The following is an 18,695-nucleotide window of genomic DNA, read 5'->3' on the forward strand; positions in this document are numbered from 1 at the left end:
TTTTTGATGTAGTGTTCAATGATTCATTAGTTTCATATAACACTCAGTGCTCATCACAACACATGCCCTCCTTAAATACCCATCACACAGTTACCCCATCCCTCCATCCCCCTTCCTTCTGTAACCCTCAGTTTGTTTCCTGGAGTCCAGAGTCTCTTATGGTTTGTCTCCCTCTCTGATTTCTTCCCATTCAGTTTTCCCTCCTTTCCCCTTGGTTAAACATATAAGTGAAACCACACTGATAAGGCAGAACTTTGCTATGTACACCAATGGTACTAACCAATGTGTGATATGGGTGGATTATGACAAGTCCTAATGAAGAACCCCTGAAATCTTTTTTCCCTTTCCTCTTTGTTACAGAAATAACGAGCAAAATCCTTCTTCCTGTGTTTTTCGTGCACTTAATTACACATAGGTTCATTTGCACCCATTCTTTTCCTTAGCATAAATGGGATTGCATCATACAGACTTATGTGTGATTCACTTTTTTCTCCCCTAACTAAGTCTGAAGACCATCACATGCCAATACAAGTTTACCCCATTCCTTTTAATACTTTGCATGATGGTATTCCCCAATGTGGGTATATGATTATTTGTATTATCATTTTTTATTATTTTATTACTTCAGATAATTCCTCAATGAGCAGTACGTGCATTTATTTGAGGATGATTCCTAGAAGTGGCTTTCTGGGTTCAAGGAATGTATATTTCAACTTCTGAGAGATTGGCAAATTGCCTTTCAAAAGAGCTTGCCCAGGTAGACTCTAGTGAGCAGTTCCTAGGAGTGCTTGCTTCCTTACCAGCCTTTGATATGTTGATATGATCAATGTGTTTTTTACTTTGGCCAGTCTGATAGGTGAACATTTTTTGTTCTTGTCTTAATTTGCATTTTCTTGATTAATAGTGAGACTGAGCTTTTCTCATGATTGTTAGTACTTTATACTTAATCTTCTTGAATTGCCTATTTTTATCCCTTGCTCTTGATTTTATTAAATTGGTTTTTTCTCATTGATTTCGAAGAGACTTTTGTAGATATCCATATATGAATAATTTATCTATTAAGTGATTTCAGGTATTTTTTAAATTCTGTTTCTTGGCTCTTAATTTTTTCTATGTTCTTTTTAGCCATATTTACATTTTTAATTTTTAAGTCGTATGTCTCAGACATTTTCTTTTGTTTTCCTTGTTGTTAGTTTTTGCTCTTTGGGGAGAGAGAGAGGACTTTTAAAAAAATTATTTAAATTCTAGTTAGTTAACATCTAATGTAATATTAGATACTGGCGTTGAATTTAATGATTCATGACTTATATATAATACTCAGTGCTCAACACAGGTGCCTTCCTTAGTATTCATCACCTGTTTAGCCACTCCCCTGCCCACCTCCCCTCAGCAACGCTCAGTTTTTTCTTCAGTTGAGTCTGTTGTGGTTTATCTTCCTCTCTTTTTTATTTCCTTTCTCCTATGTTTATCTATTTTGTTTCTTAAATTCCACATATGAGTGAACTGGATGGTATTTGTCTAACTCTGACTGACTTATTTCGTTTAGCATAGTGCACTCTAGCTCCATCCATGTCATTGCAAATGGCAAGATTTCATTCTTTTTGATGACTGAGTAATATTCCAGAGAGAGAGAGAGAGAGAATGTGTAACACATCTTCTTTATCCATTTATCTGTTGATGGACATTTAGGCTCTTTCCATAATTTGACTATTGTTGATAATGCTGTTGTAATCATCAGGGTGAGTATGCCCCTTCCAGTCAGTATATTTGTATCTTTGGGGTAAATACCTAGTAATGCAATTGCTGGGTCACAGGGTAGTTCTATTTTTAACTTTCTCAGGAACCTCCATACTGTTTTCCAGCGTGGCTGCACCAGTTTGCGTTCCCACCAACTGTATAAGAGGGTTCCCCTTTTTCTGCATGCTCACCAACATCTGTTGTTTCTTGACTCATTAATTTTAGCCATTCTGATGGGTGCAATTTCATTGTGGTTTTGATTTGTAGTTCCCTGAAGAAGAGTAATGTTGAGCATCTTTTCATGTGAGGAGGACTTTATTTTTTAAAAGAGTGTTTTAAATTGTCTTTAATTGAAATTTTTACCCACTGATTTGAATTATTGATCTATTTGTCTATTTTTTCGGTAAATTTGGAAGTTTTTAGGTAATTCTTAAAGATCTTTTCTTTGTATATACTTTAGAATTAGCTTGACAGGCATTGAATTTTTTTTTTAAAGAAACTGTTGCCATTTAATTGGTAATATATTATTAAATCTATAGGTATAGGTTAACTTTGGAAAGTTTGGCATTTAATAACATTTAGTCTTCCCATTTAGAAACTGATATTTTCTAAATGATATGGAACATTTAGAAAATGATATGTCTCTCCATTTATTTAGGTATTTCTCATGTCCTTTAATAAAATTTTATTTCTTTATTCTAAGGTCTGATATTTCCTCTTATGATCATTATTTGGATATGAATTTTTGATGGTGGTGGTATTTGAATATTATCTTTTTTTCTCTATCCCATATTCTAATTAGTTATTGATGGCATATAGGAAAGCTATTGATATTTTCATATTTTAATTCCAGATGCTACCACCTTAATGAATATCTCTCTTCAGGTGCCACAGCTTCTCAGATAGTTGTATTGGAATGTCTTGCAGTTTTCCATGCGTGCCATGAAAAACTGAACACTGTTTTTTAAGTCTATTAGAACAAACTTGCTAAGTATGTAACTTGGATCCTCTAGACTTACTTATTTTTTGTCTTCTCACACTTATAATTTCTGAGAAACGTGTGTTAATGTCTTCCACTGTGATTATGGATTTGTTAGTTTCTCTTTTTCTTATGTATTTCAGTGTAACTCTAAGATACATGAGTTATGGCTCCTACAATTCTTGGTGGGTTTCTTTCTTTTATCTTACTTTACTTTGCACTCTGTTGTGTCTGATATGAATATTTATACATCTGCTTTTTCTTCAACAGTCATCTCTTTATTTCCGTCTTTATCACTTTCAGAAAATGTAGCCCTCTTATAAGTAGCATATCAATTTATTTTAAATCGAATGTGAGAGCTTTTGTGTTTTAATAAAATAATGTAGGTTATGAACAATTACTTTCTTGAACCATATGAAATTGCTGTTCTTATAGGTCAAAAACAAACATTGGCGACTCCTTGTGGTTAAACCTAATACTTTAATTACTCGTGTGTTTGAACTTATTCCTGCCACCTTTATATTTGACGTTTACATTTTCTTTTTTTTTTTTTATTTTAAGTACTTTTCCTTTCATACCTTTGATATATTTGATTAAATTTTATTTGTTCTGCCACTCTTTTTCTCCTTGTCACTGTTAGGAATTGTATATAGTATTTCTCCCTGCTATTTGTTTAATGTTTCTCTCTCTCTCTCTCTCTCTCTCTCTGTGTGTGTATATATATGTGTGTGTGTGTGTATATACACATATGTGTGTGTGTATATATATATATATATATATGATACGGTTAGTGACGAGAATCTTCCACAGACCAGGAGAAGAATTTCTTTCTCCCACATACCCATTTTTCCAGAGTATCATTTGTTTATTAATTTATAGATTCTGTTTCTTTATACCTCATATACAAAACTACTTGGGTTAAACCAAAGTCCATTAATTTCTTCACTCACTACTCTTCCAGGCATCTTCTCTTCCTCCTTAGTTATTTCATTGTTTTGTTGAGGTATATACTCAATTATTACAGAAAAGGTCTGTGGGAGTTAAACTCATGACTCCTTACATATATTGGAATGTTTTTTATTTGGCTCTCTCATTTGATTGCTGGCTTGGCTGAGTATAAGATTCTAAGTTCAAAATCATTTTCATTCATAATCTTTTTTTCCCTTGTCACCTATAAAAGTCTGAAGCAATCCATTTTTTGTTCCCTTGTATATAAACTGCCTTTCTTCCTTCTCTAAAAATACTTGAGGTTTTCCTCACTATCCCTGGAGACTGAAATTTAATCAGTACCCAGCAGATCATTTACACCTTAAGGTTCAAATCTTTCTTCCTTTCTATAATTTCCCCCCTGCCTCTCCTCCTCCATCTTTTTTTACCTTTTTTTCCTCCTCTTGCACTTCTTCTTATCCTCCTTTTTTTCAATCTTGCAACTCCCATTAGAGAGAATTGGATCTTCTCAATCTGTCTTACATTTCTCTTGACTTGCTTCATATTTTCTTCTCTATCCTTTTTCATCATGTCCTGGAAAACTTAACCAACTTGTTATTCTAGCTTATTAATTTGCTTTTCAGGTGTCCATTTTACTTTTGAACTGTTGATCTTTTTAAAGCATGCATTGTTCTGCTGTTTTTCTCAAAAGATGAATATATTTTAAATTCTTTCTGTTTGTTCTGTTAAGTCTTTTCGCTAGTTGTTCTGCTTACTGAATGTGGTACCTCTAATGCTAGTTTTCCTTAAATAGCACTGACACTTTGTCTATGTTCATTTCTTTTCTTATTAAAGAATCCTTATATTCCTACATATTTCCCTATCTTGAGTGACCAGAGAAGGGAAATGGAAGGAGTTGCTAGGACCAATAGCTGCTATTCTTGCAGTGTGGACTCCTAATCTCTCTACATTGGGGCATTGCTCTTCCATTCCGCTCCTGGTACCTAGCAAGGAGATTTGTCCTGTGGACATCACAACCGCTTCTTACTTATTAACCCATAAAAAGAAGACAAAGAGATCTAGCTTCCCACTTAATCACCCTATCAATTTCTTTTAAAAAAAAAGATATTTTATTTATCTATTTGAGAGGGAGACAGTAAGAGAGGGCATGAGAGGTGAGATGATCAGAGGGAGATGCTGACTCCCCGTGGAGCTGGGAGCCCGATGCAGGACTCCATCCCCAGGCTCTGGTGCCCTGACTATCCATTTCTTAAGGTTATTTACTTTTAACTTTAAACTCCCCTACAGTTAGCTTATGTCCAAACCAATCTTCTCAGCATATGTTTTAAAACTATGGTTTCCTGGGACACCAGTGGGTTAAGCCTCTGCCTTCGGCTCAGGTCACGATCCCAGAATCCTGGGATGGAGCCCCGCATCGGGCTCTCTGCTCAGCAGGGAGCCTACATCCCCCCTTCTCTCTCTGCCTGCCTCTCTGGCTACTTGTGATCTCTGTCGAATAAATAAATAAAATAATTTTTTTAAAAAAGAACTATGGTTTCCTATGGTTTTACTTCTCCATTGGTCAGATCTTATATGTGTTCCATCTTTTGTGATGCTTCAGTATTTCCGATTTAGTAATGATACTCTTGATTGTCTTTCTAGGCATTTATAAATTTATTTTGTTTCTTAAACATCTTTTGTCACTTCAGAGGACCTTTAGATGAGTAGTAGAATAGTTACAAGCACTGAGTCTACCATTTTTATTCAAATCTCCCTCTAATTCCTTAATAGAATTAAACTTAGCCATCTTGACTTTATGCTTCTCATACTTCAAAGAACTGTTTATGATACAATGTCCTTTCCCACAACAAAGAAAAAAATGAAATTTTTTTTATTATCCAGAGCTTGACTTTGGTAGGAGAAATGGCTGTTTCCCAAAAGGAAATAATGACATAAAATGAAATATTAGGTTAGAGCAGAAGTGTAGGTGAAAACAAAGTGTCCATGTGGGCAAAAATTCATAATTGATGTTTGATAATGATTTTATCTCTCTACAAATTCATGGTTTTATTTCATACTGAATAAGCAGGTGTTAAATCAAATAAGAAGCATGCTTCCAAATTTGGCAGTTTTTTTCACAATGGGCCATGGATATGTTCTCTTCACTTCCTTATAAACACCTAGCCCTGTAGCATGATTATTGAAAAGAACACTGGTTTTAGAACTCTAATTCCCAATTTGTCCACTCAGATTTTCTGGCTTTCCACTGATTTGTCTATAAACATTGGACAGAAATATGTATAACACTTGGAAAATTATAAAGTATCCTACAAGCTTAAAGGTGAAAAAAGATTATCATATTGCAGTAGAAACAAAGACATTTTTGTGGCTGCATTTTTAGATTTTGCTCAACCCTCCTATACCCTACCCCCCCCCCAAACAATTCTGTCCTTATGGCCCAAATTTCACTGTCACATCTAGCCATTTGTGTCAGGAAGAAAAAGAAAGATAGTGAGTAGGCCAGTGACAAGTTACATCTACAGATGGTTACAGGTATGTCCTCTTGCAATGCTTCTGTTTTTGCAATATCTAGCCCAGTTTCATTTTCTGGTATAGCGAAAATGCTGTGGGAGGCTTACCTGAGATTAGAGGACATTGACCTTTGGAAGGTGTTGACTGCTCCTGAAGAAACCTCACTGGTGCTCAAAGGAATGGGGTGGGGTGAACATACACCCATGCAGACGCAGGAAGCTTACAGGTGCAGAGTAAGAGCAAGACAATGCCACAAAAGAAGGCAGTTCTTACCCAAACCAGACCTTGAAATCTAAGTAGTTCCCTCTCAGGGACACATAGACTGCTGAGCTTGTGTTTCAGATCTCACACAACTCACAAAGAAATGGCTCTCCATGGCTAAACAAAACACAAAAAACAAACAAACAAACAAAAAACTAGCTTATCCCTTTGGCAGAGAAGTTTCTGCCAAATTCTATTCTAATTACTAAGAAATATGAAGATCATTCCCTACTACAAAGTCTTCTCTGATCCCACAGAATAGGTTAGAATCCCTGGATCTTGCCCTCAAAGTATTTGTCTCAATAAAAAACTGGCTACCCATTTCCTTGTAGATAGAAAATCTGGATGTCTGGGTCAGAAAGTTTGGGCAAGATAGAGTATTTTTCACCGTCCCTCGAGAGGCTGTGATAGCATATCTTTATGAGGCTCGATGATGAAATGCCCTAAGTTGTTTCCTGAAGTAAATGCCAAGTTCCTTAAGATGAGCGGACACTCCTCCATGGTCTGGCAAACTGTTGGCACTAACTTTCCATATCATGGGTCATGGTTTTTGTTTTTTTTTAACTGGGGTTTTGGAGGGAAGCTTGCACAAGTGGGGAAGGTGCCAGCCTGAAGTCACTCTGAAGTGACTGCTGAGAAGGTGACCGAAGCCAGAGGCTGACTAGAGTTTAGCTACTCACCTTGCTGGGTCTAATTTTCCTCACATGGGTCAAATGGGTGCTTGAAATCTACAGTTTCTATGTACCCCCTGCCCTGGTATCCTGTGCATCTTGTCGTTCTGCACTGAAATTAATTTTGTTTTTGGTGCACCTGAGTGGCTCAGTCAGTTAGGCATCTGTCTTCAGCTCAGCTCATGATCCCAAGGTCCTGGGATCAAACCTTGTATCAGGCTCTCTGCTCAGTGAGGAACCGGCTTCTCCCTTTCCCTCTGCCATTCCCTCATTCTCACTCTCTCTCAAATAAATAAATAAATAAAATCTTTAAGAAAAATAGAAATTAATTTTGTTTTAATATTATAGACATAATTATTGTTTTTCCTACCTAAAGCCAAGTGTTTTCCTAAACGAACTATTAACTTTATTTTGAGTAAGATTTCTCAAAAAATCTAAAACTATAATTCCATTTGGAGTCTAAAAATAAGACTTACAGACCTACTTCTCTATTTTCTCTTGATGGTATGAATGTATATAATGTCATTTCAATTAAGGAATAAAAAATTAGAAATAGAAGGACACAACATTTGGGGATATGGAATAATCTATAAGTCAGTGAACAGTTTAAAAAAAGAAGAAATTGTTTGGAAAAGATTTTCCTGAAATTATACAATCTCCTTTTCTCTCAAAAATATGTCAGGGTATGTGCTATGATGAGTGCTGTGAAATGTGTAAGCCTGATAATTCACAGACCTGTACCACTGGGTCAAATAATATATTATATGTTAATAAAAATATTTTTTTAAAAATGTCCATTTCCCTGTTAGAACATAAATGGGTATAATTATCATAACTTTGTAGCTTTGAATCTTAAAATTTCTATCAGGATACTTAGAATTTAAAGGACACATGCATTTGGTATGAAATTGTCAACTTACAGATGTAACCAGTAAAGTTGTCATTTTCATCCTCCAAATTTGCATATAGTAGATAGTCCCCATCATGTGCTGGGGTTGTGGTTATAAACATTCTTTCTTATAGGCAATCACAACTCCCTCCCCGGAAATGATGCGAAATGATGCCGTGCCACTAAAAAACCTAATGATGTTGCAAACCAGACTGTGGCTTGGGTGCAACCACCAGCCATCAAAGCATGCAGATACTATATATTTTTCCCTGTAATGGATCAGCTCAAGAGATGAGTAGCCAAACCAGTAGCACAAGAAGGTCTTCCACAAAGCCTTAGCCCTAGTCCTCCTTGTTCCCTCAGGAAATTACCTCTATTCCATAATGGGAGGGAGAGAAAAGAACCTCTGAAGAACCTCTTGGTTATTCAGTGGTTCCTCATTGACTCCAAGATAATGCGTGAGTTCTTCATCCAGACACTAAAAGGTCCCACTTTCTGTGCCCCACTGGTTTTGCCACCTTAACACACCACAGGGAATAATAGTGGATGGGATTAGGAAGATAACAGGGAGCAGATGGCTCCCTGGTTATGATCAAGTTCATCCACATTTCTGAAAACGTGAGTGGGGATATTCATTTTGGCTTTGACCCTAAGTGAGGTGGGAGCCATTATAGATCAGGCAGGAGTGACAAGAACTGTCATATGTTTTATTTTCATTCATTCTCAAAAACACCCTGCACTTCTAACGCAGACCCATTCATCCTGAGTGCACTCGCCAAGCATCCATGTCCAAAGCAATTTCATTCCACCTTCGGTGCCCAGCTTCAAGATCCCTCCCACGTAAACTACCTTGATTGCTCCAGCAAGATGTGACTCTCCCTCTCATTCTAATCTTACAAATTGCCCAAAGTACTTGGCTTAGACCAACGTTTTGTAATTTCTGCCTTGTACTATGAGGAGTTAGATGACCAAAAGTTAGATATATTTTGCTTTGAGCTTCAGCTGGACTGTCAACCCCTCAAGCATGGCTTACCTTTTATAGAGCAAAAACGGTGCTGTCACTGCAACTGTGAGAGAAGCCAGGTGCCTCCACAATCTCATCAACTCAGTTTCCAGGCCCTCGGCTATGTGACAGGCAGCCAGCTGCCAAGAGTTTTGCCAATAGGTTATGATCAAGTTCATCCACATTTCTGAAAACGTGAGTGGGGATATTCATGTTCAAAAAATTTAGGACCAGGTTATCATCTCACCACTTTTCTCTCCAAAACTCCTTTGATATAAACATCTATTGTTACTTTTCAGACGGTATCCTGCAAAGATTCCTTGTGTCCACCACTCATTTGGGGACTTACCTCATGTTGCACTATCATCTTTGCTACCTTTCTGTGCCACGTTTTTCTTACTTCCTTCCACTAAAATGTAAATTGTTTAGGGATGGAGGCCTCACAGTGTTCTCTGTGGACCCACCTGTCCCCTTACCGATAGGCCCTTGCTCCAAAACTATGTGCAGTGGACTATGTTCACAGCTCTTCCAGTTTTCAATTGCTAAGAAAATACAAAAAGCAGGAGACCAAAGGTAAACTGCTGCCTCTGTTGTAACAGGATTTTGTGCCGCTTTATCAAAACTTTGAGAATTTTTACACGCGGAACCTGTACATGAGAATCAGAGACAACTGGAACCGGCCCATCTGCAGTGCCCCGGGGTCTCGGTTCGATGTGATGGAGAGGGTGTCGGATGACTACAACTGGACATTTAGGTGAGGCAGCCTTCTGGAGGGTCTTGGTTGAAAGAAATTCTTCCCAGGAAATCCTAGCATGGGCATTAAATTACAGAGCTGATAAACATCAAACCATGGAAGTTGCTGGCCTTCCATCATTGAGCCTTTTGCAAGCCCTGGTAATTCCAGTGGGGGAAGTCATAGTTATTCAGTTGCCAAGGGTGGCTGTGTTAGATTAAAATAAAGCCTGTGTCAGAAAGTGCCGTCTACACAGAGCTAGCCACGAAGAGCCTTTTCAGCCCTACTGACAATTTTACCCCCCTACTTCTTGCTGAAGGAAGCAGTGATGACCAGGGCTCTTTCTCACCTACAAAGTTCTTGCTGGAATTTAAACAAGAGCACAGGTGTCACGGAAGTGAGCAGCCAAGGAAAACCAGGGCTAAATGATACTCCATGGCTTGTGATACCTTTTTTCCCAATACTCTGCCCAACTTCATTTTGGCGTTACTATCCTCCAAGGGCAGACCATTTTGTATTGGCAGCAATGCACACCAGAAAGGAAAAACAAAATATATGATTGGGGCCAGACCCAAGATATCCTTGGATGAGTCTTCTGTGGGGCACTAGGATGATGTTAAATGAGAAAGCCCTTTGTGGTCTTCTCTCTGCAGGTTCACTGGAAGAATCATCAAAGATGTCATCAACATGGGCTCGTACAACTTCCTTGGCCTGGCTGCCAGTTACGATGAATCTATGAGGACAGTAAAGGATGTTTTAGAGGAGTATGGCTTAGGTGTGGCCAGCACCAGACATGAAATGGGTATGTATGTTCACCATTTTGAAATTTTGTCCAGTTGGGCCTCAGATTCCCTGTGGCAATTTCTCAAACCTAGATCGCATCTAGACGGTGTACCTCAAAAAGCTGTTATAAATTGCAAAATGAGAAAGGTACCTGAAGGTCTTTTGGGAAATTTCAAACATTATGTTCTTGTCAGACAGTTTATTAATTACAGGTTTAAATTTTCCAGAAAAAATGAAAATGGATCTTTCATTAGACCACATTATCTAAAATAACAACTCTTGTGCCTCTTCCATTTGATCCGTTTCAGGATCCTTCCCTCTCCTTTTCTTTTTTTAAAACAGCCTTAGTGAAGTATAACTGATATTGTTAAAAATTATACTTACTTAATTTATACAATTTGATAGGTTTTGATATATAAAAACACGCTGAAACCACCACTGCAATCGAGGTAATAAACATGTCCACCACCTTGGAAAGTTTCTTTGTGTCCCCACTTTTTGTGGTAAGAACACTTCACATGAGATCTACCATTTCAACAAATTTTTAAAGTGCACTGTGCAGTATTAATTATAGACACAATGCTGTACATCTCTCTAGAACGTACTCATCTTGTGTGACTGAAATTGTATATCCGTCGAACAACTTTTTGTTTAGATTTTGCTCTTTCTTAACGATGTCCGTCCCTGATCTTGCTTTTGTATTTGGATATTGCCCATTGCTGCTACTAAAACGTAAGTTTCATGAAGGGAAGGATAGAATTGGCCTTGTGGTCCATTGTGTTGAATGAGTGAGTGAATGATGAATGAATGAATAAATGAATGAATGAATGAAGGTGGAACAGATGTTTCTCTTTTAGCTGAAACATTTTGCTCTTTTCAAAAGAGTGAAATCTGTGAGAAGGAAACTTCTGGTCCTCCCCACCTCAGGGAGAAAGAGTGAGGCAAGCTTCCTCCTACTATTCTTGACACGGTTTTTTCTTATATATCATCTCATTTATTACTCACCAAAGTCCTCTGCTCAAGGAGGCAGCACCGGTGACGTTATTTCATCTTCTAGAGGAGCAAAGAGGATCATAGTGACTAACCGATGTCCCACCACTGGCTTATTAATCATACTAACTCCCAGTCTAGCTAGCTTCTTCTGACAGCAGTTTCCCATCCAGAATGATATATGCATGGTTTACCATGTCAGTTTCAGGCCATTCTACGGACCTAAGGTAAACCTACTAAAAGGGGATTTACCATTAATGACAAATGAGCCATCTGCTCCTCTTAGAATCCAGTCGACAGAAGATCATTAAAAACCCATGCAACAAAGAACAATTCAAGTTGAACAAAGTAATTTTTTAATCCATACATTCATTAAACATTTAGCAAAGCTCCAGAGTTTATAAGCGGTTGCCCAAATTTTTTAAGAAAGACATCTTTTCTTCATTTTGAGGTAGGAGGGCTGCAGATATAAGCAGAATGCAGAAGGAAGCTTCTACTTCACGTAGCAGAATTAGGTGACCCATGATACCTCATTTGGGATGGGGCAGAGACTGGAAGGTTACCCTCGGTCATAAAAGACATGGAGTCAGTAAGTAAGCTTTGTGGATATTTCCTCTGGTGCTGCTCACACTTAACACCAAGATTGTTAATCAAAGAGACAGAAAATACTTTTCCTGAGGATGATGACCACGCCCCCCCAACTCACTGATACAGAACACTCCCCACTCACAGCCAGCAGAAGCTAAACTTGGCATAGTCAATGGCCTCTTTCCTGTGGAAGCCAGATATGGAATAGGAGTTCCCGAATTGGCAGACTCAATGAATCGGAGAAGCCAGGCAGAGATAAAGATCATAGTTTGGACTGTCTGCAGCCTAAGGTCTTTCTCCACTTCTTCTCAGCCTTCTGAATGGCTAGACTTTGATTGTTTATCTGCTTCACTTGGTCTCTGGCTCAAGCTCTAGGAAGAAGATTTTAACAGTTCTCAAGGAAATGGTGAGAAAGCAAAAATAGAAGCCACCCGCACTAATTTTAAGCAAACAGAAGACTTGATAACAAGGGTGGATATGAGCAGTCGGAAAATAAAGAAGTAAACGGGCTTCATTTCAGTATTGTGCAACAGAAGCTGTAAAGTTAGCATAGCACGCAAGAATTACTAACATCGTTTTGATGCCACTTATTTCAAGAAAGGCAAATAACTTTCAGAAAGCCTAAGCTATCTAGTCTTAAGAAAATGTTTAACAGTGCCTGTGGATTGTCAATGAAAATGTGGGAATATAGAGGCTTACCAATTTAGCAACCAAAAATGCTTCTTGAGGAGCCCAAAGTAAATGTTTAGGAACATTTAATCACTTGAGTACCTTCCCAGAGCTTTTAAAAATAGTTTCCAATGTTCTGGAGGGAAAAGCCCAAAAAAAAAAAAAAAAAAATCATATTACAAAATAGGAAATTAAAAAAGAAATCAAGAGGAAGTATTTAAAGCACAGTAAAAGGATAGGAGACCACACACAGTATCTTGGCCAAAAGTATGTGAGAAGAGCATATTTTCCCACTAAAAGAAAAGGACTGAGATTTTGCCAAAAACCCAAACTCAACTATGTGCTATAATCACAAACAAATAAAAGTAAATTTAAATTGTTCCTAAGGGTGAAAAGTAGAAAGAGAAGTCCCAACCAGACACCTGGTTCTCTCCTCCCTGCTGTAACCACCAACATGCACTCAGTACCCGAGAGGGAGGTCAGTTCTATAAAAAGCACAGCAAAGAGCCCAAGAGCAAAGCTGTGTGTCCAGTTTGCATCTACAAGTGCTAGGACTGAGCCTGAAATACAGCTGATCTGTAAGGAATGAGACATTTCCAGACACAGATGTACAAATTGCAAATGCTGTGTTTAACATGTGGAATGATGCACTGCTGTTTATTTTCATGTACAACTAAAATACATTGGCATGCAGAATCAAGGGAGGCTTTGACTGTCTTGTGGTCAATTTAACTTTCCATAGGCTGATGGAAGTGTTGGCACCTTTTTCTGATATCCTAAATACGAGGCAGAGTGAAATGGCAATTAGGAGTCATCATCAAGCATTTGAAATGCCTGACACATTTTTATTTCTTACCGTCTATATTCATGGGGGCCTTTTTATTAGCATTCTTCTTGATCTGGGAGATCTCCTTCAAATTGTGTGTCCTATGTCATATCTTTGGTAATTACAGCCTAGTTTTTCCTAAGAATTTTCCTTTTTTTTTAAATTTATTTATTTTTTCCTAAGAACTTTCTTTCTTTTTTTATTTTTATTTAATTTTATCTATTTGACAGAGAGAGAGAGATCACAAGGAGAGAGGCAGGCCGGGAGAGAGGGGGAAACAGGCTCCCCACTGAGCAGAGAGCCCAGTGTGGGACTCGATTCCAGGACCCTGAGACCATGACCTGAGCCGAAGGCAGAGGCTTAATCCACTGAGCCACCCAGGCACCCCTCCTAAGAACTTTCTTAATGTACTGTGAAAGATTAGAAATTCTTGAGAATTGTTGTGTGTGATATTACATTGTGTTGTAGACCGAACATTTTACCAAAAGTTGAAGAGACTGCTGCTCAACATCCTCTTCTTCAGGTGGCTTGCCTCCAGACTTTCAGCTGGAAAGTCACTTGAATAACTGTTTCCAGATTCTAAAATTACCTGGATTTTTAGATTTTCAGCACCAGGATTGAGAATTGTTCATGACGTCTGAATATTAACATCAAACAGTATGCAGTAATAGCTCCATTAGGCAAGATATTTCCACATTTGTCCTTTGAGCTTCTTCATTGGAAAGAACTATTTAATTTTTCAGTACCTGGAAGGCGTTTGTCTGAATATGTTGGTTTCACAATGAAAAATGTAATGCAGCAGCCCCCGAGGCAAAGTAAATGTATAATTGCTTGTTCTTTCATATAAAGCGAAAGAGTAAAGAACAAGCTGAAACTTTAAAAAAAATAAATAAAATAAACAACCTAAATGTGTGGTATGAATGCAAACACAAAGGAAAGCTGAAGATTAGCTTAAGGTTATTAGTTGTTATTAAACATAAGGAGAGACTCACCGGGGTCCCTTTCTGCCTGCCTCTTTGCCTACATGTGATCACTGTCTGTCAAATAAATAAATAAAATCTTAAAAAAAAAAAAAAAAGAAGAAGAAGAAGAAGAGACTCACCTAATAAAAATTATGTGGAGCATCCGTAATGTAGACAGATTCGACTCCTATATTTTCTATGCCTCGATTAACACAGTGCAGACAAGATGGCTGCCTATCTTTCCGTCCACCCGGAAATCAGGAAAATGAATGGTGAGAGGCTTTGAAAGTCATGTCGGTCCATTTAACATTCCACAAGCTGATTAGAAACAAAAACAAGGCTCAGAAAAGAGTGCTAGGTGAACACAAAGTACCCCTCAGTCCTTGAAAAGTAAGAAAGGAAAGAAGGGAGGGAGAGGGAGGGAGAGAGGAAGAGGGAGGGAAGGACGGATGGAGATGGGGAGGAAGGAAGGAAGGAGAAAGGAAAGAAAGAGAGAAAAGAATGAGGGAAGAAAGGAGAGAAGGAAAGAAGGAGGGGAAGGAAGAAGGAAGGGAGGGAGGGAAATAAGGCATGGGAGAGGGCAGGAAGGAGGGAAGGAGGGAAGAGAGAATGAAGGCAGGAGGGAAGGCAGGAGGAAGGAAGTGGAGGACAGGAGGACATGGAACATAAAGGACACCAACAGTAACTACTGACTTTCATTTAATATTTATGTATTAAATTATAAGCCTTTAAACATGTTGCCAGTATACTTCTTCTTTTTAAATACTTAGTAAATTTTCACGAAAATTTGCTATATTTTTTGCCACCAAGAAAAGTTTATTAGATCCCAAAAAGTGGAATCGACCTAGGTCACATTCTTGGATCATGGTGAAATAAAGCTAAAAATAAATAATAAAATAGAAACAAATCCTTTAAAAAAAAAATCTCTGGAAGGTTTTAAAGCCCTTTCCTAAGAGACTCTATAATCAAAAGGGAAATGAAATTACATTTGCGTCATATACAGAAACTAACAACTCTGAGAACACCATCAGGTGTGTACTCAGAGAAAAATATATAGTCTTACTTTACTAAAGAAGAAAGATTGAAGCTTGTAAACTCAGCTACCCATGCAGTAAGGAATAAAAGGTAAGCAAAAGTGTTGAATTATTAAAAATAAAAACAGAAACTTAAGAATTAGAGAAGAAAAATTTCTATCAGGCTGAGGCATCTGTGTTTTAATAAGTCACTAGAGGTGATTTTGTTGAGCGGCAACCAGAGTAGGCAACCTCTGAACAAAATTTGACAAAGAAGCACTTAACAAAAAAAAAAAAAAAGTATGTAAGGAATTAACACTGTAAATCCAAGAGTATAGTCAAATAACAAGATACCATGATCAAGTAGTTCTTTGAGGGAACTATGAGGATAGTTAACTGAATAATAAAACAATTCATAAGATTGAAAAATCCTAGAAGAAAACATACGATTATCTTGATAGGTGACACTAAAACACTTATAAAATTCAGTATCTGTTCCTAATACAATTTTTTTTAAAGATTTTATTTATTTATTTGACAGACAGAGATCACAAGTAAGCAGAGAGGAAGGCAGAGAGAGAGAAGAGGAAGCAAGGCTCCCCAGTGAGCAGAGAGCCTGATGTGGGGCTCAATCCCAGGATTCTGAGATCATGACCTGAGCCAAAGGCAAAGGCATAACTCACTGAGCCACTCAGGCACCCCCCCAATACAAATTTTAATAGAATAAAAATAGGAGATCCAGAATGCAATAAAAAACACCTACTTCAAACAAAGAGACTGTACTGTATTTTGTGATGAGACACTAGAAACTTTCACTTTAGAGTCAGAAAAAAGAGGAAGATGTGTTTATCTACCATTTTTATTAACCTGGGAAAGAACTAGACAACATAATTTCATTTTTCATTCTTTAAGTCGATACAGATTTATTGAAGGCCTACCATGTGATAGAAAAAGAAGTATGGGTATAGTAAGAGGTAAACTAACCATTATTTGTAGATGATCTGATTGCTCACCTCTCTGGTTTTCAAGCTGTGATCTGTGAGGAGCAAAGGGAACCTCTGCAGGTTCTCATCATGGGGCCACCATCAATGTGAGAGGGAGCTGGGCAGAAACGACAAGAGTTTGGGTCTACTTTCTTCCAATTTACAAATCTGAATAATCAAAAATTTATTAGAAATAATAAATATCCAATAAAAACTCAATAAAGACTTATTGCATGTAGACCAACTTTTAAAATTCATAAAGTCAGTAATTAACAATCAGAAAATATATTGGAGAAATTATATTATTAATAAACATGAGCAAAACTAGCAAACACCTAGGGAATTCTGTTGAAAATATTTAGAAACTCTTTGAAGAAAACTATAAAACTTTTGTAAAAGACTTAAAAGAAGATTCAAAAAAATTGAAATAACAAATCCTACAAGGGAATGAACTGGTGTTACATTTCTATCAGTACTTCTCCAAATGGATATGTGAATTGAACACCATCCCAATGACATTAATAGATGGGGAGAAGAGTTGTGGAGACTAAATGGAAGTCTGGAGGCAGACACAACTTGGAATACTCATTTGTATACAATGAGAACAATTTTGAAATCAGTTGGAAAAAGACCAATTATGTCATATGTAGTATTATGATAACTAGCTGATCACAGAAGGAAATAAGTTAGATCCTACCTCACATACTATATCTCAGTAAATTCTGCTTGTGTAAATTGCAAATGCATTTGAGATTGAAATATAAAAAATAAGAACCACCACCACCAGAAATAACTACATAAGTAAAATAGAAACTGAATGGATAACAGAAGTGATGAATGAATGAACAAATGAACAGAGCAAAAGGACCTCAACAATTCAAATACAAAATGCGCTTGTATGCTTTCCTTGGTTAGGGCCCTGCTAAGATTGTCAGGCTGTCATTCCTTTGATGAGTGCAACCTCCCTGTCGAAATCCCTTCAGCCTGCTGTGACAAAATATCACAACCTGGTGGCTTGTAAACAACAAAGTTCATTTCTCACAGTTCTGGAGTCAGCATGGTCAGGTGAGGTCCCTTTTCCATGGTGCAAACTTCTGGTTGTACCCTCACGTGGTGGAAGGGAGGTGCCAGCTGTCTGAACCTCTTTTATAAGGACACTAATCCTATTTACGAAGGCTCCGCCTCTATGACCTAATCACTTCCCAAAGGCCCCACCTCTTATTACCATCATTTTGGCCATTAGGTTTCCAATTTTGGAGAGATATAAACATTCATCCACAGCAGCCTCAGCTCTAGACCTGTCGCTTGTAATCGCCCTTCGATTCTGTAATCCATAATGACCTCCAGTGGAACTCACCCTACCTAACTCACCCTACTTGGCAGTATGTCCTCTTAGTGGGAGGGATCCATCTGAAATGACTTCCAGGCTGACTCCATGCAACACAGGCCACCCTTGTCTGTAGAAAACAAGCACTCTTCCCTGCTAGAGGAAAGACAGCTTGCTCCCACCCCAGCCTCTAGACACAACTACTTTCCCTTCAGACTTGTCAACCCTCATTCAGACAGTAGTCTCCTGTGTCCTAATGCTCCAGAGAACCAAAGAAAGCACATCCCGAAATCATGGGGGAAAGAGCCAACAAAACGAAGCATTTAAACTTCTCTACATAAAAACCATGGCAACAAAGTTGAAAGTCAAGGAACGAAATTAGAAAAGGTTATGCAAAATATAAGACAAAGTGTTAATATTCTTAACACGAAAGACTTACAAATCAGAAGAAAAGGAACATCCCAACTTAAGAAGTGGCCTAAGAATTTGCAGCGATGTGGATGGAACTAGAGGATATTATGCTAAGCAAATTAAGTCAGTCAGAGAAAGACAATTATCATATGATCTCTCTGATATGAGGAAGTTGAGAGGCAGGGCAGAGGGTCATGGGGGGAAGGGAGGAGAAAAAAAATGAATCAAGATGGGACCAGGGAGGGAGACAAACCATAAGAGACTCTAAATCTCAGGAAACAAACAGAGTTGTGGGGTGTTGGGGGGGGTGGTGATGGTAGGGATAGGGTGGCTGGGTTATGGACATTGGGGAGGGTATTGCTATGGTGAGTGCTGTGAATTGGGTAAGCCTGATGATTCACAGACTTGTAC

General features: G+C 37.9%; 1 protein-coding gene across 1 annotated transcript in view; it reads left to right on the forward strand.

The window, feature by feature from the left end:
• SPTLC3 (serine palmitoyltransferase long chain base subunit 3) overlaps nt 1–18,695 on the forward strand; it is a 134,995-nt gene that overhangs the window by 39,039 nt on the left and 77,261 nt on the right. The window contains exons 3-4 of the mRNA XM_004754211.3: nt 9,599–9,753; nt 10,386–10,534. Coding sequence (XP_004754268.1) covers nt 9,599–9,753; nt 10,386–10,534 — 304 coding nt within the window. The remainder of the gene's footprint in view (nt 1–9,598; nt 9,754–10,385; nt 10,535–18,695) is intronic.

The sequence above is a fragment of the Mustela putorius genome, unplaced genomic scaffold (genome assembly GCF_011764305.1).
Source record: "Mustela putorius furo isolate JIRA1106 unplaced genomic scaffold, ASM1176430v1.1 tig00000253_pilon_pilon_pilon, whole genome shotgun sequence".
Classification (NCBI taxonomy): Eukaryota; Metazoa; Chordata; class Mammalia; order Carnivora; family Mustelidae; genus Mustela; species Mustela putorius.